A 23,105-nucleotide genomic window follows, 5' to 3' on the forward strand; every position below is an offset into this window, starting at 1 on the left:
TGTGTGTGTGTGTGTGTGTGTGTGTGTGTGTGTGTGTGTGTGTGTGTTGGGAAAGGGCCAGGGGGTCTTCCCTGTGTCTGATGAAAAGTAGACCCGCAGGAGGGATGCACACAGAACACAGAGATGATGGGGGGCTCGGAGAAAGGCCACATGTGTATATATATACACATATATATTATATGTATGTATCACTGTTCTGTACACCTGAAACTAACACAACATTATAAATCACCTGCACTTCAATAAGTAAATACATAAATCAGCCCCAAAGCCTCATTATGACCCCTATTCCTTGCAGTCCTCGCCGAGGACCACCTGTTTCCCTAAGTCAAGAGGAAAGCTTTTCGGAGGGCTGCAGCAAGTTTTTTCCCACCTCCCCCTAGATGGTCAGGGCTGCCGGGACACAGGAAATGACAGCCTGGGCCGGGAACAGAGCCCTGAAGGTGCCGGAGGCCACATTCTTCGGACACTGTGTGTCATCAGCTACTCCACCAGGTGAAGCTCCTGGCTTTGGATGCCCCACCTCTTTCTGCCACAATTGAAACAAGCCCAGGACCCTCCGTGGTGGGCGCCTATCACCAGGCTGTGCAAAAAGAAATCAGACGTGGGGCTGGTGGTCACGACCACGTAGGGGTGGCACTGGGCCCGAGAGGGCAGCCTGGGAGCCACAGGAGAAAGAAGGGCCCTTCTGACCAGCACCATTCCCCCCAGCCCTGTCACAAGCCTGTCATTTCCTAAGCAGCTGGACTTGGAGTGGACACCGGAGGACCCTGAGCAAACTCTCTAAGCTCAGGGAAAAGTGACCCCATCCATTCCTCTGGCTCACAGCCGAGTGGTCCTTTGAACTTGAATCTGACATTGCTTGCCTGCTTCAAATTCCTCCGTGGCTTCTTTTGGGAAAAATCAGACCACCTTTGAAAGGCACAGGAGATTTTTACCATGTATCTTTCCCTGCCTGTCTGACCTCACACTCCCCGTGTATAAAAATCTCAGCAACAAGGAACAACTTGCGTTAAACACACCAGACTCGCACACACCTCTGCTCTGACGCACGCTGCTCCCGCTGCCTGGGTCTCCTTCCGCCTCTTCTGGGCCCAGCAGAAGCCCCGATGCAGCATCCTTCAGTCTTAGATTCAAGGGTCTGCTGGGCCTCCCCGGCTCCTGGAGTAGAATCCGAAGGCCCTGCCCACTAGACTCTGTACTTTATGTTCCTAGCATTGTAGTGAGACCAGCTTCACTGTATCACACCGACCGTTCTTCCAGTGCTGGTCCTTACTCGCCTCAGTTTCCTTACCTGTAAAATGGGGATAATTGTCAAATTTATCGCTGTAGTGTCAGTGGGAGGACTGACACCCGGAAGTGGCCGTAGGGGTTGGAAAGGGAGCCGGGGAAAGAAAGAAGGGCAATACCCCGTGCATTCCTGTGCAGGTGTGCAGGCTTCCCCCCGCCTCCGTGGGTCACTGGGGTTACGGGGAGCCTCTGGGAACACGAGCGTGGAGGGCAGAACACCCCCAGGACAGTGCGGCCCCAGTGGGGAGGAAGCTTCTGGTAACGGGCTCCTCACCGCCCTACATGGACCAAGAGGCAGCCTGGAAACTGAGATCCTGTGGTTATTAAGACCACAAGGGCTGCCCCCCACCCCTGCCCACATCGCCGCCGGCACTTCCCGGAGTTGGTCCCCGCACCCCTCCCGGGCCCAGGTGATGGGGCCGTGCTCAGCTTCCGCAGAAATGCCATCCTCGGCCTGTACTGCTGACCTTGGTGTCGGATTGTCATCCTGGACCCTGGCGGACGCAGAACCTGCACACCACCGGAGGGAAGAGGAAGCCCCCGGAGAGCGCGCCGGCGTCCCCGTGCGAGGGCCGGGTGGTGCGGCCTGCGGCGCCCCCGGGAAGCTGCCCGAATCCGCGCCGGCGAATCAGCGCGCCGCGCCGCGGGCCGGGCGTGCTCTGCGCCGGCGCCCACCCGCCGCCAGGGGGCGGTGTCAGGCTCCGCCGCGGCCCGCGGAGCCGCAGGTGAGCCGCGCGCGCCCGGGACCCGCGTGGGAGGCTCTGCGGCATGGGGTGAGCTTGGACCGCAGCACCAAAGCCCGGGGAGCGAAAACAGTGCATCACGGGCCTTGGCCCCCTGGCTGGGCTGCCACCAGCTCCCTGCATGGGCCTTAGCAAACTGCGTAAGAGCATCGGTCTCCTCTTCTCACGGGAGAAAAGCAAGTGAGTGGGTTGGAAGGGACACCTGTGTGTCAGGTACTATGAGGACGGAATGAGTAACCGGGCTAACCGGCAGTGGAGTGTGGTTGGCGGGGAGGAATGCTGCCCCGGCTCCTCAGATGGGCTGGCTCCGAACCCGGAATTTCCACTGGCTGTGCGGTTTCAAGCCAGTTACGGAATCTTTTCCCCATCTTGTCAATGAGGATGGTGCACACTCCCTGTGCTTTTTCTTTGTGTGTGTGTGGGGGGGGTTGATTTGGGTTTAACATTACTGAGCTAATACATGTAAAAAGCACTTAGACAATATCATATGATCTCACTTATAGGTGGAATCTAAAAAAAGTGATACAAATGAACTTATTTACAAAACAGAAACAGACTCACAGACACAGAAAACAAACTTACGGTTACCAAAGGGAAAGGGGTGGGGATAAATTAGGAGGTTGGGATTAACATATACACACTGCTATACATATTAACAAAAGAGATGATCAACAAGGACCCACTGGATAGCACAGGGAACTGTACTCAATATTCTATAATAACCTATATGGGAAAAGAACCTGAAAAAGAATGGATATATGTATCTGTATAACGGAATCACTTTGCTGTACACCTGAAACTAACCCAACGTTGTAAATCAACTATACTCCAATATAAAATAAAAATTAAATTAAAAAAAAACAGAACCGTGACTGACACACGGTGAATGTCAAATAAACCATAGTTTCTCTTATGTCTCTTGGGATTCTTAAAAATGACCATTCCTAGCGTCTTCTTTATACCCATAGTCCGAGACCTATATTATCTCAGAATAATACAAGAAGTCTTGGAGTAGTCAATGGAGGTAAGAGTACAGACTCTGGAGTCAGATTACGTGGGATCAAATCTCAACTCTGCTATTTACTAATGAACAAACTGTGTGACTTTGGGCAAGTTACTTAATCCCTCTGTGCTTCAGTTTCTGTAAAATGGGAATGGCACAATGACCGCCTACATAACAGGGTTGTTAAGGGGAGGTAAAGGAGTACACAAATCAATAGATATCAGTTGTTACTATTATTAATATTAGTATCATTAAAGATAGTGTAATAGAAAGAGCACAAAATGAATGAAAATAGTCTCAACTTGACAACTACATCATTCCCCGTCCTCAATTTATTCATCTGTAAAGGAGGGACTAGAGCTAACCAGTCTCCGACAGGGTGAGACCTCCCAGGTCTAACAGGCAGGATTCTCAGGGCCAGGGACTTGACTGTTTTTCGTTGTAGAGCTGGGCGCCCGAGCGCGGCAGATAACGCTGACGTCAGAAGAGGGCGGGTGGACAGTTGCCGTCAGAGGGGCAGTCAGCAAACAAGTCTTCTGATAATCTGGTTCCCATCTCAGCGGAAGAGCCGAGTTCCTGCCACGCCACTCTGACATCTTAGCTCTGGGTTAAAGTGCTAGTATAAGCGTTTCAGAAACCAGACTCTGAGGTCTGGTTGATTCACAGGGAAATGACTTGCCAGAAAGCAATGAGATGCAGCGCCCTCCCTGGCGAGGCCGCCGCGATGGTGCGTGACAGAGGGCGAGAAACCGCCCATTTCATCCAGGTTCCCAAATTCATCAGGACGGGCAAAGTAATTTCAGAAGCATTTTAAATTGATGTGTGTCTGTAATTGTTTCCCCATTCTCTTATCTTGTTGATTGGGGCTTTCTCTCTTTTTTCTCAATTAGGTTAGATGGTGATTTGTCTATTATGAGATTTTGTGTGTGTGTGTGTGTGTGTGTGTGTGTGTGTTTACTGGAGAATCGGATTTTATTGAAAAGTTAGAACTTTAAGATCATCTAGTCATTGGATATTTATGCTGTGTAAGTTACTTAACAGATGTGAGAGGGCTCTGTAAACTAGAAAAGAACTTTAGATATCTAGAGTGGCCACCTGTATCACTTTGTGTCACCTGTGCCTTGCCTGACGTCCCCCAGTGGATCAGCAATGGATTTGGGATCAGAATCCAGGTGTCCCGAGTCCCAGTCATATTCGTGTCCCCCACCCTACAATGTCTCCCTCATCAGGACACTTGTCAGTCCTGGTTCTAAGTGCTTTTTTTAAATTTTTCATTTTATGTTGGAGTATAGTTGATTTACAATGTTGTGTTAGTTTCAGGTGTACAGCAAAGTGATTCAGTTATACGTATACATATAGCCATTCTTTTTCAAATTCTTTTCCCATATAGGTTATTACAGAATATCAAGTAGAGTTCCCTGTGCTATCCAGTAGGTCCTGGTTGATTGTCTATTTTATATATAGTCTTGTGTATCTGTTAATCCCGAACTAATTTATCCCCACCCCTTTCCCCTTTGGTAACCACAAGTTTGTTTTCGGTGTCTGTGAGTCTGTTTCTGTTCTCTAAATAAGTTCATTTGTGTCACTTTTTTAGATTCCACCTATAAGTGAGATCATCTGTAGTAGCTCAGTAATCTTAAAACCAAAACCAACCCCCCCTCCAAAGAAGAAGCACAAGGAGGGTGCAGTATCCTCACTGATAAGATGGGGAAAAGGTTCCACAACTGGCTGGAGATGGAAGAGGGAGTGGCGAATCCGAGTTCAGAGCCAGCCCACCTGGCGGGTCTTTGATCGCCTGCAGGACTTGAACGTCGCTGCGAGGAAAATGGTTTCACCTACAGGTCCCTCCACGTCCCTTCCCCCCACTCCCTGGCTCATATTTTCGACCATGTGACTTGACCCATGGCTAACTAGACCGGGGGCCCTGGAGCACCTGACCCAGGCCACCAGTCCATAGAAAGGCCAACAACCTGTAACATGGCCAAGTGTCAAATGATGAACTGGACCAACCAGATTATCACTCCTGGAGGAACCACGTGAGCCAGTAGTAGAGGCGGCCAGATCTGCAAAGAAGCCCTGAGGTGGAATCGGGCCCATGGTGGGGCAAAGCCATAGGTGAGCTAAAGTCGGGGGCGGGGGGCGCGGGGGGACAAAGTCTGAGCAGTGGAAGGAAGCCTGGGGTAGAAGTGAGAACGGAACAGCAGCACAGAGCAAGACAGAGAGACCCCAAGAGCTCTCACAAACTAAGTGAAGGCCCCGGGGGCCCTTGTTGGCAAGGAGCAAATCGCACTGTCTCTAGTTAGTTTTTCGTGGAGGTGATGGGCTACAGATGAGGAGAATGATGGAGATACGGTATAGTTGTGTTTCAGCAAGACGTCTGTGGTCCACAGGGGAAAAGTGAACTTTATCACTGCCCGACCCGCAAAGCCCAAAACAAATTTGCAACCAATCTGTAGCAACAGTAGGATTGTATTGCCATCATATCTGCACTCTGTCCAACCTCACCCTATACTCACCCTGGTCTTGACTCCATAGTTAATAATGTTTCCCTTGCCTTGATTTTTAATTTATAGCTGACCGTTTTATATTACGCATCTCCTGTATGCCCCACTGGCCCAACTGTGAAAAGAGACATGGTATAAATGAATACATCGTTCGGATGAGCATTAGCTTAAGTGGACTCGTGTCTGAATGATCAAATCCCCAGTTCTTCCTTAATCATGGAGATAGGTCTATAGTTGCATGTCACAGGATTTACCCAAAATCACATCCTATTAAAAATCATAATGATTTGGAGGACAACACTGGTGACATAATGTTTACATTTTCAAAGATGCAAAATAAAAGAATGGCTAATACATTAGAAAATAGCCTTTGCCTCCAAAAATTCTTGGCAGTCTGAGCTTCCTCCAGTGTGCTTTCAAATGCCCACACCGAATCAGCATCTCTGGGTAAATCTGCAGCGTCAGGGATTTTGACTATTACCAAAAGTCATTATTGGAATAAGTCATATGAATTTCTTTTAGAAAAAAATTCTGACTTGACCCCAAACAGTTGTCAAGATAGTGTCCCTTCTGTCTCTCTACCAGGTACTGTAGGAGAAATTTCTTTCCAAGTTTAGCACCAAGAAAAGCTAAGAGAAAGAAAATCACAATGTATCCTTTTCTCTGATCAAGAGAGATGTGTATCCAGTTTCCTTTTTCACCCTGATCAGCAAAACACTTCAAATCTGGCATTAGGGTCCCTTGGAGTAACTGCAATGAACTTTTGGTTTTTAATGTTTTTCTCCAATCTGTTTTCCTATTTGAGTTCATATATCATCGGTTTTATTATCTGGGTTTTGTCACTTGGTAAGCCACAACAACTCCTTTTTGGAATGACTTGGGATATAAATTAATTACATAAATTATATGAGTAATGAGTGGGAGAGACAAGGTGGGGGAGAAAGGAAAGAAGTGTACAATCTCAAGGGTCTTCAAGATAAGTGACTGTATTTATCCAAATATTTGTCCAATCTACACTGTTTAATTTGAGCCCAAGATAACGTGTGAGAGGGAGAACAGTGTGGTGAAAATGTATTCGAATTTGATGAACACCTTGCTTTCCTTACAAGACAATTGATTAGATCACGCCTGTCCATCTAAATTGATCAGCTCGGCTGGGAAGTAAAAGGATGTCTCATTCCTGCAGCTTGAGATCTCCTCTCTCCCCCCTGCATCCACATAACTTCCAGGTGAGATGCGTGAGCAAGTGAGGGAAGGAGGAAGCGGGGAGGAATGGAGGGAGGTGGCTGGCTGCCAGGACTGCAGGAATTTCACACAGAATCATCTGAGCTAAGTGAGACCTCCTATTCACCCCCAGTTCATCCCCCCCAATAAGGAATGTTTCCCTCCATCCCCACCATCCTAAGGAGTAGAGTCCCTGCAGTGAGTCCAGGGTGGAAATTTCCCAGAAACACTTGCTAGACGCTAACAAAGACAAATAGGGCCATACTGTCCCAGCCTCTGTCCCCCATAAGAAATCACATTCTACCTCCCTTATACAGGAGTCAGATGGATTCTCCTTCATATTGACGCCTTTGTTTTCACAAGTCTCTTTCTCCCACTATAACTATATGCTCACTACTGAAAATCTGGGAATAGAGAGAAGTGAATTTTTAAAATTTTGATAATAGCTAATCTGGGAAAAGAAGTGTGAGTGACTGGGGAGGTAGGACGGAAAAGGGCGGACTGGGGCCACCAGCGCTGCTTGCCTGGGCAACTATGACGCTGTCTAAGGGGGTGGTGCTCTCTCCTGACCCCTTACCTGGCCAAACTCCAATTCACTCCTCCCACTGCGACAGGAGCCATTTTTTGTTTTAACTCCATATCTGGACATTTTACTCTTCTGCTTCGAGGGCTTCTGTTGTCCACCAGGCTCTTAGGAAAAAGCCCGTCTGTAATGAGTGCTGCAAGACCCCTCAGGTGCACCCCGCCCGTCGCCCCCTTCTTCACTATGCCCCTGCCACACCGGCCCCCTTTCCATTCCTAGAACAACCCAAGCCTCCTTCTGTCCCAGGGCTGTCACATGTGGCCAAAACTCTTCTTCATTTACTTTTTTTTTTTTTTTTTGAAGAAAGTAGAGTTTATTAGTGGCCATAGGTGGGGAGGGGGCGCCAAGGCTCTCACGAGTGCAGGGCCCGCCATTTGTCCAGGGGGCCACGATTAGGGATGTACTTGACCCCACAGCCATCCGGAATGAGCCGCTTTTCTGCCACCATGTTTTCAAACTCATCTGCATTAAACTTAGTAAATCCCCACTTCTTGGAGATGTGGATCTTCTGGCGGCCAGGGAACTTGAACTTGGCCCTGCGGAGGGCCTCAATCACATGCTCCTCGTTCTGCAGCTTGGTGCGGATGGACATTATGACCTGGCCAATGTGGACCCTGGCCACTGTGCCCTGGGGCTTTCCAAAGGCACCACGCATACCCGTCTGGAGCCTATCAGCTCCAGCACAGGACAACATCTTGTTGATGCGGATGACGTGGAAGGGGTGGAGCCGCACTCGGATGTGAAAACCATCTTTGCCGCAGCTTTTCACCATGTACTTGTTGGCACAGATACGGGCAGCCTCCTGGGCTTCAGAGGAGAGCTGCTCACATTCATCCGACACCACGTGGCCACAGAGTGGGAACGCATCCACTTTTGCCTTCTTCCGCCCCAGGTCAAAGATGCGGATCTCAGCATCAGGGACACCTCGGCAGAAGCGAGACTTGGGGTATGGCTTGTTCTTGCAATACCGGTAACAGCGGGCGGGGCGGCGGCCCATGGAGACAGCAAGATCTTCAGTGGCTGCAACAAAACATACAAGATCGAAAGAGCAGTCGAAGACAGGCCTTGGACTAGAGGAGAGAAATGGCAAGGGCACCACACGAGCCACGACCGCCGCCTACTCACCGCGCCGAAGGGAAAGAGCTCCATTTACTTTTTCACCTGGCTCACTTCTCATGTTTGGGGTTCCAGCCAAAACGTCACTTCCTCAGCCGAAAACCTTCCCTGACTCCCTCCCCAGACTGGGTTAGGTCCTTCAACTCTGCCTCTTCTTGGTCAACTTTCCACAACTATAATTCTTTTCACTTGGAAAAGGTTGGATTTGCACACCCAACTTTCTTTTTTTCTTTTTTTAAGGGAATTTCTTTATTTTTATTATTTATTTATTTATGGCTGCGTTGGGTCTTCGTTTCTGTGCGAGGGCTTTCTCTAGTTGCGGCGAGCGGGGGCCACTCTTCAGCGCGACGCGCGGGCCTCTCACTATCGCGGCCTCTCTTGTTGCGGAGCACAGGCTCCAGACGCGCAGGCTCAGTAGTTGTGGCTCACAGGCCAGTTACTCCGCGGCATGTGGGATCTTCCCAGACCAGGGCTCGAACCCGTGTCCCCTGCATTGGCAGGCAGACTCTCAACCACTGCGCCACCAGGCAAGGCCCCCACACCCAACTTTCATAGTAGTGTCAGTCACAGTAGCCCAAAGGTGGAAACAACCCAAACGTCCATCAGTGGATGAATGGGTCAATAAAACGTAATACGTGCATATAATGGAATATTATTCAGCCTTCAAAAGGAAGAAAATCTGGCACGTGCTCCAACATGGTTGATCATTATGTGAGTCTCTCGGTACCGTCTGTCTGTCTTCCTAACCGGACCCTCAGCCCCATGAGGGCAGGGACCTGATTCTCTTATCCACATTGCTATTTCCAGCACTTGGGGTACAGGAGGCTTTTAGTCAATATGTGAGAGAAGGAGATGCAGACAGACTCACAGAGAACAGAAATGAGGGACCCCGGGGCCCAGGAGTCTCCGTTTCTGTCTCTTCAGCTCTCATAGGCCCTGCTGTCCATTGATTTTGCTGCCTGTCCTTGGATGCACGGACATGTCATTGCAATCACTTTACATGAGGTGGCACAGGGCCTTTCTGTTCCTGGAGTGCCGGAACCCCCCCCCGGAAACCTTCCAGATGATGATAATGACAACAAAACTCATAGGGCCAAGCGATCGTGAGCCCGGCACTGGTGTGTTTTTTAAAGACAATCTTCATGTCAACTGGATACCCTGCCCACCGTTCAGGGGAGAACCTAGAGGCCCCGTGAGGCCTGGCACAGAACTAGGAAGTAGCAGAGGTAGGATTCCGGCCTAGCAGTGCAGCACCAAAGTCCACAGCCTAACTGCTATACTGCATTGCAACGCCCCCCCCCCCCCCCCCCCCCGCCCCGTGAAGTGTGGTGTAAATGTCTGTGGAATAAAGATGCAGGAGGCAAGGCGCAGCTGAACGGAGAAGGCTCCTCTCCCCTCCGGGCTGCTGCTCCCCGGCCCCCCCCCACACCGCGCCTTCCCATCCAGGCGGCATCTCTTTTGCGTTGCCCACCCTGAGGAGCCCTGCCCTGGACCAGGTGGGAGATCCTGTCTCGCTGTGGCTTCCGCGGGCCCGTTTGACCCTCAGACGAAGCTCAGCTCTCCAACTTAGCCCCTATCAGAAAGAAAAGTGTTATTTCCACGTCCTTCCAACTGTGACTTTCCCAAGTCAGGGATTTTCCAGTTCCCACCCGGCTGCCTTCGGGCTCTGACTTTCCTGGGAAGAGCCCCTCTGGAAGGGCTCAGGAAGCTGACTGATGCAGGAGAGCGAAGGAAATGAAAGCAGAGGCACCTACGAGGATTCCGTTCCACATCCACCAGTTTCACTTTCTTTCTTTAGACGCGGAGTTCCAGCCCCCGCCTCCCTCGCCCTTACTTCTCTTTGCTCCCCGTGTGGATCTCAGCACGGCTTCTCTCTCTCCTCCCGTTCCTGCCCTCTTCTCCCCGCCTCTCCACCCCTTCTCTCTCTTTCCCCAGTGACAGTAGTGAGCACCTTGACCTTGGAAGCAGCAGTCCTACCCTTTGGTCTCCTTTCTCTTCTTGGGTAGGCAGCTTTTCCAGGATCAACGCCAAGGCTGCCCTGCAGACACCAAACTTTTTTCTCTTTTTCGATCCAAACTCAGAAGTTATCTTCCGCGGTGACTGCTAGCATCCCGTACCTCCGGGAGGAAGCTGTCGCCCCCTCGTGGCCGGCCCGGGATCTGCGCTAGTTTTCCAGCCATTGGTGCTCCCTCACCCTCCCGAACACACTGTTCTTTGGTCATTTCAGGCGGCCGGCTTTGTCCTGGGCACTCGTCGAACCAGTTGCCTAGCTGAACTGGTTTGCTCCTCCTCGGCCTGAATCCCCGCCCGCACGTCCACATCTTTGACCGTTGCTGCGGGCCCGAAGCCCCCTGCGCCCCGGTCGGAGCCACGCTTCCTTCCTCTTCGCTGGGGCTGGCTCGTGCCTGCATGTGACACACAGCTTCCGGGGAACCCTGGCCCCTCTGGGACAGCTTCCCGAGACCCCTCATCCTGCCTCGGCATCGCACACTCTCCACCCGCGCCCCCATGGGACCCCCTTCCTTAAACAAACTGGCTTCCGCCCCCCAGAACTCCACACTGAAAGGCAGCAGCCCTCGAGGGGCCACTTCCTAGGGGCTCCCCACCTGCCCGGCCCAGCCCGGCCCAGAGGCCCCTCCTAGCTCCGCCGGACACGCCCGCGCTCAGACGTACAGGCCCCTCTCCTCGGGGGCGCGCGCCACCCAGCTCCGCCTCTTTCCAGCCACGCAGGTACCAGGCATGGCCGCCAGGTGTCTTCCCTGTGTCCAGCCTCTTGTGCTCAGGCCCCTGGGTGACCCATCGCACTTCTCCACCTCACAGACCCCCAAGGACCCCTGCTGCCCCTTCGTTCCGGCCACCCCCCACCCCCCAGAGCCACACCCTGGACCTTGTCCTCACCCAGAAATGTGCAGCCTCCAAATACTGGATTCCAGCTTCTGGCCCTGCGAGCCGGCTTCCGGGCCCTCCGGCTCTCCCTCCCTCGCTCCCCTCTCCAGGCCCGGAAAGGCCAGGGCACGCCCCGCCCAGCCCCTCGGGACACCGGGCCCCGGCGGCCACGCTACCCACCTCCTTCACAGGGCCCCAGGTCAGCAGGTGAACTGACTTCTCAGAGCCTCGTGGGCCCTGCCGCCCACAGACGTGCCTGCACATCCCCCAGGCGAGCGGAAACCTACATGCAAGAGCATAAGGGAAGCTGAGGAAAGCCCGGCTGTGACACCCGTCAGCCTTGTCGCCGAGGCTGCAAGCTCACTTGAGTCCTCAAACTACATGTTCCCCCTTGAACTTGGCGGATCCCTCTGCCACCCTTCCCCACGCTAGCGCTCTTCCCCAGTGCCCGACCAGACCTCCACCACTGTTTCTGTAGGCAACGCGGCTGGAGGATTCTGCCAGAGGGTAAGGGGCCATTTCTCCTGTTCAAGGCCACCACCTCCAGCTGTGTGTGCTCTTTTTCTTTTAAATTAATTTTTATTGGAGTAGAGTTGATTTACAATGTTGCGTCAGTTTCTGCTCTACAGCACAGTGAATCAGCTATGCCTGTACATATATACCCACTCTCTTTTAGATTCTATTCCCATATAGGTCATGTGTGTGCACTTGGGTCTGTTTCCTGCTATCTCCTTCTTGACCCTGCTCCATCCTGTCTCTCTGTCTCTGTCCCTGTCTCCCTGTCCCCTTCTCCCTTGGCTACTGGGCTTGCCAAGAATAGCCTGGTGAGACCAGTGATATGAGTCCAATTGTGTCCCCAAAGAAGTTATGCCCAAGGGCTTCCCTGGTGGCACAGTGGTTAAGAATCCGCCTGCCAACGCAGGGGACACGGGTTCAAGCGCTGGTCCAGGAAGATCCCACATGCCGCGGAGCAACTAAGCCCGTGCGCCACAACTACTGAGCCCACGTGCCACAACTACTGAAGCCTGCGCGCCTAGAACCCGTGCTCCCAACGAGAGAAGCCACTGCAGTGAGAAGCCTGTGCACTGCAACGAAGAGTAGCTAGCCCCTGCTCGCCGCAACTAGAGAAGAAAAAAAAAGCTCGTGCGCAGCAACGAACACCTAACATAGCCAAAAATAAATAAAATTAATTAATTTTTTGAAAAAGAATCACATTGAGCATATTAAAAAAAAAAAAAAAAAGATATGCCCAAGTCCTGACACCCACTACTTGAGAATGTGACCTTATTAGGAAACACGGTCTGTACAGAGAAAATCAAATTAAAATGAGGTCAGATGGACCCTAACCCAATATGACTGGCGTCTTTATAAAAAGGGGAAATTTGGACGGAAGGAAGACGATGGCCATGGGAGCGGAGTGATGCGTGTACAAGCAAAGGGTGCCCAGGGTGCTGGCAAACACCAGATGCCGGAAGAAGCAAAGAAGGATCCTCCCCTAGAGCCGTCAGAGAGGGCGTGGCCCTGGCCGCACTTGAATTAGGACGCGGAGCCCCCAGAATGGAGACAGTGCATTTCCATTGTTTGAAGTCAGCCAGTGTTGGTACTTTGTTACAGCAGCAGCCCTGGGAAGGTCAGACAGCTGGGGAGGCGATGCCACGGTCAAGACCATCAGGTAAAGGTTCAGGATGCTCTGGTGGGCTCGTCACACTATTTCCCAAGGGTGACTCATAGCTCCCTGGAGAGAAGCAGGCTGGGGCTCAAGGGCCTGGGCTTTCTTTTCCTTTCTTCTGTGTTTCCAGGAAGCCCTTGGAACAGATGTAGAAACAGCTCTTTCCATCCAGCCTGGCATCTTGCTTCCAGAGGCAAGAGGCTGGGCAGGCCAGCAGGTTAACATTTAAGCAGGCCTGAGCATGATGCTCTCATGTGAAAACTGGGGCCTGGCAACTGGCCTCCTCCCAATCCCAATTCCCCATCCCCCATCCCCCCACCATCTCCCCATCGCCCCTCCCCCCCGGGCCTTGAAAGAGGTCTGAATTATATATTCAGTCAGTACTCGTCGCTCGCTGTTAGCACTCGGGAAGCAGGGACCCTGTCGTATTCATCTTTCTGGTCTGGGGCTCTGCTCCTAGGAGGAGCTCCCAGGTGTTTGGTAAAATGAATTTGTGAAGCAGTTGAGTCATCTGTCAGGTCCACGTTGGAGCAACAGGACACAGAGGACCTTTACTCGGGGGAGGGTTTCCAGCCCCCTGTTCTATCAGGCTCCTGCCAGCAGCCCCTGGCAGTAGCCGTGTGATAACAAAGGATCCCACAGTTTTGCAGGAGACCCACAGCCTCTTTTCTCCCAAGCTCTCACCTCTCGGACTCCCAGACCCAAGGCGGGGCCGGAGGGGGCGGATGTTGATGTGGGACATGAGCAACTGCGCTTTCAAGTGACCTGTTGGCTGTCAGAGCTTCTCCAAGCCAGCGTCTGACAGGTAAATGCAAGATGCTTTCCATGTTCCCAGGGCCACAGTCGGGGCAAAGTACCCCGATGGGTGGAACAGAAGCGTGGAGGGTCGAGGAACATGAGTGGCCTCAGGTCACATCCCCACACGGGCCATACAGAGCCCTCGTCTTGGTCTCTCGGTGTGACAGCAGTTGTGCTCCCGCCTGGAAAAAGCTTTACCGTATTTACATGTGATAAGGACGTTACCGTATTTACATGTGATAAGTTCGTTGCCGTATTTACAAGTGGTAAGTGCCACCCCGACTGGTTGAATGACTGAGCGCTGAGTGGGAATCCCATAGATCCTTAAGCATTTATTGAGCCTTATTATCTGCACACTGTGGTGGGGAATCAAAGGCAAAAGGCACAGTCACCAAAAAAAGAGTCAGCTTGTATCAGAGAACCAAGACTCACACAGACCAGCACAAACGGTGTAGGGAAGAGGGGTTGGGGGTGCAGGCTTTAGAGCCAGACTGGGTTCCAGTCCCAGCTCTGCCACATCCAAGCTGTGTGCGCCCTGGACACGTGACTCAACCTCTCTGTGTCTCAAGTTCTTTAAAAGTAAGACGGGAACGATACTAATCACCGTACCCACTTCATTGACTGAATAGAATATGCGTGCAGCACTTAACCCGTGTTAACTGTGGTGGTGATGATTATGATTGACTATACTGTTAAGTGAGATATTATATATAAAGTGCTAAGCAGTGCCTGGCATTTATGAAACACTCAGTAATATTAATTGCTATTACTATTATGATTACTATCATTTTTATTTTTACGTCCTGTATTAGTTTTCTATGTCTGTATAACAAATCACTCCAGAACTTAGCAGCTTAATGCAACAAGAAACATTTATTATCTCACTTATTATTAGTCTCTGTGGGTCAGGAGTTCGGCAGCCACTTACAGCTGCCTGGTCCTAACTCAGGATCTCTCAAGAGGCTGCAGACAAGCCATTACCTGGGGCTTGACTAGGATCTGCTTCCCGGATGGCTCACTCACGAGGCTGGCAAGTTGGTGCTGGCCGTTGGCAGTGGCCTCAGTTCTTTCCCACGTGGACCCCTGCGTGGGGCTGCTTGAGTCCTCACAATATGGCAGCTGGATCCTTGCCTGCAAAATAATCCAAGAGAGGCAGAAGCCACAGTGTCTCTTATTGTTTTTTATTGAGCCACAATAACCTACTAGCTATGGGGGTCGACCCTGTTCATTTTGGGAGGGGCTACACAAGGGTGTGAACACCTGGAGTAGAGACGCATTGGAGGCTGACCACCACCACGTCCTAAATTGTGTGGCAGAGACTATAACTTCCATAGGAGTTCAGATGAGAGGGAGAAAAATGAAGGTAAGAGGGCTTAGGCAATGCGTGGAGGTTTTACAGCTAGATCTTGCGGGGTGTCCGTCGCCACTTCTTTTTCCTCAAATTCCTTGTTTCTGTGGCACTTGGACAGAGGGGAGGGTAGGACTTTGATAATCAGAAGGGCAAAGGGGAGACAGGGGAAGTAGGAGGAAAATTTTAAAAGAGGTGAACGGGATTTATTTAAGGGATAGTAAAAAGGAGACTAACATTGGGAAGGAAAAAACTCCAGAAATAGGGTGAGAGAGGCAGCCTGGGCTGCCTTTTGCCAAGGAGAGTCGCAAAAGCCAAGTAAATAGGCATAAACTAGCTGGAGTAGAAAGTAAACGTTAAGGGCATAAGGCTTTGGAGAAACATTTTCAAAATGCTTGCAGGCTTGTTTGATGTGGGACATTTGAGGCTAAAGAATTCTCAAAGGTGAAGAATGTTTTCCTCTAAGGGGGGGCATTCACTTCAATGCAAGCATGGCCTGGGGGGGTCAAGGCAATACCAGGAACCAGACTTTAATAGCTTCCTTATATCAGGGTAGGAAGCGCAAGTTGATAAGAAAGTTGGAATCGAGCATCCCAGCTGGAGAGGGACCTCCCCAAAGGAAACGTTGGAGTGGGAGATAGTCTATGTTTACATAGTGCTCGGGCCATGCCTGCAGTTTATACAAACTGCATCCTCGAGCCGCCTGACCTAGAAGAACCCACATCTGGTGCCCAGCCAGTGCCTGGAGGAACTGCCTGCCCAGCCCCAACCAGCCCGTGAGTGCATAGCTGCTTGGACGCGCCTGGGGAAGAGGACCGCTCTGCACACACTGGGGCCATGACGGTCACGTACGTGTCCCCTTTGTGTCCCGCACAGAACTACCTGCAACCCCTCCAGTTAGGTTCATTCATCAGGACAATAAGAAAAGCTCAGAACGCCCACCTTCCCGTTCTCCCTCTTCCCTTTCCCTTCTTTCAAAACAATTCAGATCCCATTCACCTGCTTTCCGAGGCCCCAGCCGAGCTCCCAGGCTGGTAGATGTGCTCTAACACATCAGCTGTCCCTGTTCCCCACTTAGCACTGTGATGGCTAGTTGGCCACTTGGCCTCGCCCACTGCAACCTTCCCGTAAACGCCCTCCCCTTCGTACCCCACAACACGCGGCACAGTGCCCGGCCCATGCAGACGCTCCCCACGTGTCCAGACCAGGCAGTGCTAGGCTGGCTTCACCCTCTATAGGTCAGTCCCTCCCTGTGTGCCAGCAGCCACAGGCTTGCTTTTGACCTGGACCATCGCAGGAGGAGACTGGACATCACAGTGACTCAGGCCACAGGAGGATTAGAGGAGCCCGGGGTGGGGGTGGGGCGTGGAGGTGGGGGGAGCGGAGTGTGGAGGAGGGCTTGGAGGGGGCGTGGAGGGGGCGTGGTTAGGTCGGGGAGCTGTCCTTTCCCTTACAACATAGCAAAGCCTCAAGTCACGTTAGAAGTCATGCTTTCAAAGATAAGGTGACCATATGTGCGTGGGTTTATCTCTGGGCTTTCTATCCTGTTCCACTGACCTATCTTTCTGTTTTTGTGCCAGTACCATACTGTCTTGATTACTGTAGCTTTGTAGTATAGTTGAAGTCAGGGAGCCTGATTCCTCCAGCTCCATTTTTCGTTCTCAAGATTGCTTTGGCTATTCGGGGTCTTTTGCGTTTCCATACAAATTGTGAAATTTTTTGTTCTAGTTCTGTGAAAAACGCCAGTGGTAGTTTGATAGGGGTTGCATTGAATCTGTAGATTGCTTTGGGTAGTAGAGTCATTTTCACGATGTTGATTCTTCCAATCCAAGAACATGGTATAACTCTCCATCTGTTTGTATCATCTTTAATTTCTTTCATCAATGTCTTATAATTTTCTGCATACTAACACCATACACAAAAATAAGCTCAAAATGGATTAAAGACCTAAATGTAAGGCCAGAAACTATCAAACTCTTAGAGGAAAACATAGGCAGAACACTCTATGACATAAATCACAGCAAGATCCTTTTTGACCCACCTCCTAGAGAAATGGAAATAAAAACAAAAATAAACAAATGGGACCTAATGAAACTTCAAAGCTTTGGCACAGCAAAGGAAATCATAAACAAGACCAAAAGATAACCCTCAGAATGGGAGAAAATATTTGCAAATGAAGCAACTGACAAAGGGTTAATCTCCAAAATTTATAAGCAGCTAATGCAGCTCAGTAACAAAAAACCAAACAACCCAATCCAAAAATGGGCAGAAGACCTAAATAGACATTTCTCCAAAGAAGATATACAGACTGCCAACAAACACATGAAAGAATGCTCGACATCATTAATCATTAGAGAAATGCAAATCAAAACTACAATGAGATATCATCTCACACCAGTCAGAATGGCCATCATCAAAAAATCTAGAAACAATAAATGCTGGAGAGGGTGTGGAGAAAAGGGAACACTCTTGCACTGCTGGTGGGAAAGTGAATTGGTACAGCCACTATGCAGAACAGTATGGAGGTTCCTTAAAAACTACAAATAGGGCTTCCCTGGTGGCGCAGTGGTTGAGAGTCCGCCTGCCGATGCAGGGGACGCGGGTTCGTGCCCCGGTCCGGGAGGATCCCACATGCCGTGGAGCGGCTGGGCCCGTGAGCCATGGCCGCTGAGCCTGCGCGTCCGGAGCCTGTGCTCCGCAACGGGAGAGGCCACAACAGTGAGAGGCCCGCGTACCGCAAAAACAAAAACAAAAACAAACAAACAAAAAACTACAAATAGAACTACCATATGACCCAGCAATCCCACTACTGGGCATATACCCTGAGAAAACCATAATTCAAAAAGAGTCATGTACCAAAATGTTCATTGCAGCTCTACGTACAATAGCCCGGAGATGGAAACAACCTAAGTGTCCATCATCGGATGAATGGATAAAGAAGATGTGGCACGTATATACAATGGAATATTACTCAGCCATAAAAAGAAACGAAATTGAGCTATTTGTAATGAGGTGGATGGACCTAGAGTCTGTCACACAGAGTGAAGTAAGTCAGAAAGAGAAAGACAAATACCGTATGCTAACACATATATATGGAATTTAAGAAAAAAAATATCATGAAGAACCTAGGGGTAAGACAGGAATAAAGACACAGACCTACTAGAGAATGGACGTGAGGATATGGGGGGGGGGAAGGGTAAGCTGTGACAAAGTGAGAGAGAGGCATGGACATATATACACTACCAAACGTAAGGTAGATAGCTAGTGGGAAGCAGCCGCATAGCACAGGGAGATCAGCTCGGTGCTCTGTGACCGCATGGATGGGTGGGGTAGGGAGGGTGGGAGGGAGGGAGACGCAAGAGGGAAGAGATGGGAACATATGTATATGTATAACTGATTCACTTTGTTATAAAGCAGAAACTAACACACCATTGTAAAGCAATTATACTCCAATAAAGATGTAAAAAAACCCAAAAAAACAAGTCATGCTTTCCCAGGGAGGGTGTGAGGGGGGTGAAAAACTAGCCAGGGAGCCGTTGCAGCCTCAACTTTTCCTCCAACTTCTGAAGTCTTTAATTCAGCTCCAGCCTGGACCCAGCACCTCAAGGAGTTCCCTAGAATTAAGGAGTGTCTTTCACAATCTCAGAGACTCTGGGCAAAGTCCAGGGTCACCGTGTGATTCAGAGGGTGGAGTGGATGCTATAAATTATATATTTGCATAAAAAAAAACAAACCATAAAAAAAAAAAGAACAGTCTCGTGGGCCCGGGCTCAGGCATCTGTCTCGGGCAGTTGCTTTCTGACGGGCAGAAGAACCCTGGTTCCTTAAACCTCTCAGGGTCAAGCCAGTCTCCCAAGCGGGCACGCGGTCCCCAAGCCTCCTAGCATGTCTGCCTCTGTCCTTGCCCTCACACTATAGAGGCTCGTGGCTTTCCAAGTCCTGTGGAGGCTGCCTCTGAGGAGTCTCCGGACGGTTCTGTTCGCTCTCACGCCAGCCAGGTACTGTCCCTACACACCTGAATTACTGCAGCCACCTCCAAGCTGCTCTTCCTGGCTTGGGCCCCCTCCCTCTCGTCCCCTCACGGGCACCAGCGCCAGGTGCATCAGACTAAAACTGCACGTGGCGCCCGCCCCCTGCTCGAGAGTGTTACTGTGCTTTCTACTCAGCGACGGAATAAAATCTCAGCATTGTGACCTGACACCACCATGCCTCGTCCACCTAACCTGGCTGATTCTGATCAAACCGACGGCTCCCACGGTGTCCTGGGCACATGCCGGGCACCTGCCTGCAATGCCCTTCCTTTCTCTGCAAACAATCATTCCAGGCTTCCGTGCACCTCCCATGGTTTGGCCCAGGAAACAGCCACTAGCTCCAAGTAGCTTCTGAACACTTCAAATGTGGCTCGTGACACCGAGGAACTTAATTTTAAATTTTATTTAAATTTTAATTAATTTAAATGTAAAGACTGAAAAAAAATTCGGCTCAGGTACTGGGAAATGTTTACGTCTGTTGGGAACAATTTGGTTTTGTGACTATTTTTTCAACTGTAAATTGTATGAAGTCTAAATACAGGCCAGATGTCCTCAATGAAAACTTAGCATCTGAGTTGAGATCGCTGCAAATGTAAAAACATACACTGGATTTTGAAGACTTAGTCCAATATATTAGAATGTAAGATATGTCTGTAATAATCCGTACGTTGATTACGTGTTGAAATATTTTGGATATGGTGGGTTCAATAAACTCTATCGTGAAAATCAATTTCACTTTTTTTTCTAATGTGGCTACTAGAAAGTTTAAAATTACATCTGTGGCTTGCATTATATTTTTATTAAACAGCCACGTTCAAAACTCTAGATTCCTGAAGCAGTGATCAGTAGAGTACATTTAAAACTTAGCATACACAACTTTGTATTTTTTTTAAATCTCCATATTTATATAACAAAATCATTGACCACCTTCAATCCCCAACACCTAGCAGCAAACGCTACATTATCTGACACCTATGTGGGCAAGGCACTCTGTCAGGCGCTTTACATGTTACCATCATACTGAGCCCTCTCGGCAACTCCGTGACGTGTGGGCATAATTAGCTCCATTTTTCAGATAACAGAAATGAAGCTCTGAGAGTTCAGGTGGGTTTTGCCAGGATTCTCATGGTAGAGGCGTGAAGCAGCAAAGCTGGGATTTGATCCCACCCCTGCCTGCCTCTCGCTGCTGCTCTTTGCGGCCCCAGCTCATGTCTGATAGGCGTGGGCAGCCACGAAGGAGCTGCTGCTGAGAAGGGCGAGGGCTCAAGTTCTAGTTTCTCCTGGCCCACGCAGGCAAACCCTGCCATCCTGCTTGCCGGCTGTGAGCAGGCCACTTGATCGATGTGCAGAGTGTGACGGTGTGTCCCAATCACCCCACCCCGTGCACACCCTTCAGCTAGTTCAAGTCACTTAACAACTCATAATGTGGTAGTGTCTGGCAGTGCCAAGTTAGAGCATGTAGCGCGATCTGGGACCCTGCTTCTGACATGCGGGGCTGAGCCATGAGTCCCTCTAGTCACCGCACATGACCCTCCTGTTCTGGAGGGCTGCAAGTCCAGCTGGCAGCCCTCAGAAACGCGGGAAAACAATCTGGGAGCAGCAGGTGGTGCCTCTACTGATTTAAATCACCTGCTTCGATGCTGAAGGTACCAGGGAAGTTGGCTGTGTCCCTTGTCTCGGGGCCACATTCTGGTGCAGTGGGTGAGGGAGGGGACAGGTACAGTTCACTGGGACCAAGACTGGGATGGGGGGTGGTGGGTGAGGCTTTGCATGAAGGGCCTCACATCCTGCCTGAGGTGGTCCCACGGAACCCCATGTCCCCTTGGAGCTGGGTTTAACTTGGGGTCACTTCCTTTGCTTCCCCTCAGGCCCTGAGCAGAAATCCAGGGTAAGGGAAGAACTGAGGTTGGGCCGCAGCGCGCGGTGTGTCTGCTGTCGCACAGAGCACTCTTTGATCTCTTGCCCAGGGTGGCCTTGGGAAGGACGGCGATGCTTCTGCCAGAGGCGTGGAAGTCCCCGGCCCGGGACTGGCTAAGGGATGACTTCTACGCCGTGTTTCGGCCGAGCATTCATAGGTTTCCCCGGGGGGACCCAGTTCAAGGGCCTGGGGAGTTGGAGGTTTTTGAGGTCTAGTTTAGGCCCCATGTCTGTAAAATGGGGCAATTTAGATGGTATCTCATTACACCCTCCCAGCCAGTACTGCCCTAGCTCCAGGCAAGAAAAGCCCCCTTGCCCCCGACCTGTGCTTTAGAAGGTCCTGCTCTGACGCTCTTCTGCTGCAGTCCCTACTCACAGGGTGAGGCCAAGGGACCCACCCATAGCCTGTGCTCCCCCCCACACTAAATGCACCCACCCCTAGGGCAAGGGGTGTCCAATGGAGGCTGTAGGGAGGGGGTGTGCACAGAGCATGGTGTGTGGGCTGAGGCATTCCCTCATCCCCATGACCTTGATGACGCAGCTGTTGCTTTATCAGTTGGACAAGCAAATACTTTTTTTTTTTTTTTTTTTTGTGGTACGCGGGCCTCTCACTGTTGTGGCCTCTCCCGTTGCGGAGCACAGGCTCCGGACGCGCAGGCCCAGAGGCCATGGCTCACGGGCCCAGCCGCTCCGCGGCACGTGGGATCTTCCAGGACCGGGGCACGAACCTGCGTCCCCTGCATCGGCAGGTGGACTCTCAACCACTGCGCCACCAGGGAAGCCCAAGCAAATACTTTTGACTGAAGGAAACATGGTGACACAGACTAAAAGCCTGCTCTGTCATTTTATATAACTCCCCCCAAATACTCTGAGATTATTGCACCCACTTTACAGATTAGAAGACAGAGCCCATGCTCTGAATGCACTGTGCTGACATCTCCACTTGAACCTCTGCCCTCTGGTTGAGCTGATTCCTTACCTGACACTCCTGGTGCTGTTGAAAATGAATAAACCCCGCCCTACTTCAGAGTTCAGATTTGGGGGACAACATCCAATATGCATGTATTTTTCTCACTGTTGTTATCAACAGACCCTGTTGGGGAAGAGAGACATCAGCGTCTGTGAGTGAATCTGAGCACAGGAGAGAGAAGAGATTTTTTTTTGTTCTCTTCTTTCTTTCTTTCTTTTTTCCTTTTATTGAAGCGCAGTTGATTTACGATGTTGTGTTAGTTACTGCTATACAGCAAAGTGATTCAGTTATACATATATATACATTCTTTTTTTACATATATTCTTTTCCATTATGGTTTATCATAGGATATTGAATATGGTTCTCTAGAAGAGAGATGTTTCAACCATAGAAGGGAGAGCTCAGGAAATACCTGGGACGACGTTCTGACCAGCACAATATTGCTAAACCTTCAGAAGGTTTTTAAAGAAGTTTGGTAGCTTCGTCCTCAAATAATCGAAAACTGAATCTCTCCTGTTTGGGCTGAGATGGAGTGCATTTGTTCTATACTTTAATCCTCAGGACATATCCTTAGGTATCGATACTCCCATTTTACAGATAGGAGAGGCAAGGCTCGGATACGTTAACTGGGTTCTCCCCAAGTTCCCGTACTCTGCACCCTCTCTGGGAAACGAAACGACTAGCAAACAATCTGATGTGCTTCGTGTGGTTTAACCGGAAAAGCAGATGACCTCAACTTGCTGCTTGAGGGACTTTTTCCTATTACCATTCTGTGTGTTAGCAGAAAAAGGGAAAGGAATCACAGTACAAAACTGCTTGCCACAAAAGAGATGCTGCCTCTTGCTTTTATCTCCTCTCTATCTTCTTGTGTGTGGGTCTGGCATGACCCTCCCACGGTACATGGCCAGGGTACAGGCAGCAGCTGAAGCGAGAGAAGGACCTCTGGGGCCGGCGCTCATTTTCCGGACCTCTGATTGTGATTCTGATTCAGCAGTGGGTTCCTTTCCCTGAGTCCTGCCCTGA

General features: G+C 50.5%; 1 protein-coding gene across 1 annotated transcript; it reads right to left on the minus strand.

Annotated features, from left to right (window-relative positions):
• Positions 1 to 7,687: 7,687 nt before the first annotated feature.
• Positions 7,688 to 8,461, minus strand: LOC113606358 (60S ribosomal protein L10-like). Its single transcript, XM_027080468.1, has one exon. It carries the CDS (start codon positions 8,342 to 8,344, stop codon positions 7,700 to 7,702), a length of 645 nt encoding a protein of 214 aa, XP_026936269.1. The 5' UTR covers positions 8,345 to 8,461; the 3' UTR covers positions 7,688 to 7,699.
• Positions 8,462 to 23,105: the final 14,644 nt, after the last annotated feature.

The sequence above is a fragment of the Aethalodelphis obliquidens genome, unplaced genomic scaffold (genome assembly GCF_003676395.1).
Source record: "Aethalodelphis obliquidens isolate GAN/ISIS:26980383/991018 unplaced genomic scaffold, ASM367639v1 scaffold44, whole genome shotgun sequence".
Classification (NCBI taxonomy): domain Eukaryota; kingdom Metazoa; phylum Chordata; class Mammalia; order Artiodactyla; family Delphinidae; genus Aethalodelphis; species Aethalodelphis obliquidens.

Excerpts from the sequence above, each read along its gene's own strand:
- LOC113606358 (XM_027080468.1), bottom strand. The coding sequence starts at position 8,344 with ATGGGCCGCCGCCCCGCCCGCTGTTACCGGTATTGCAAGAACAAGCCA.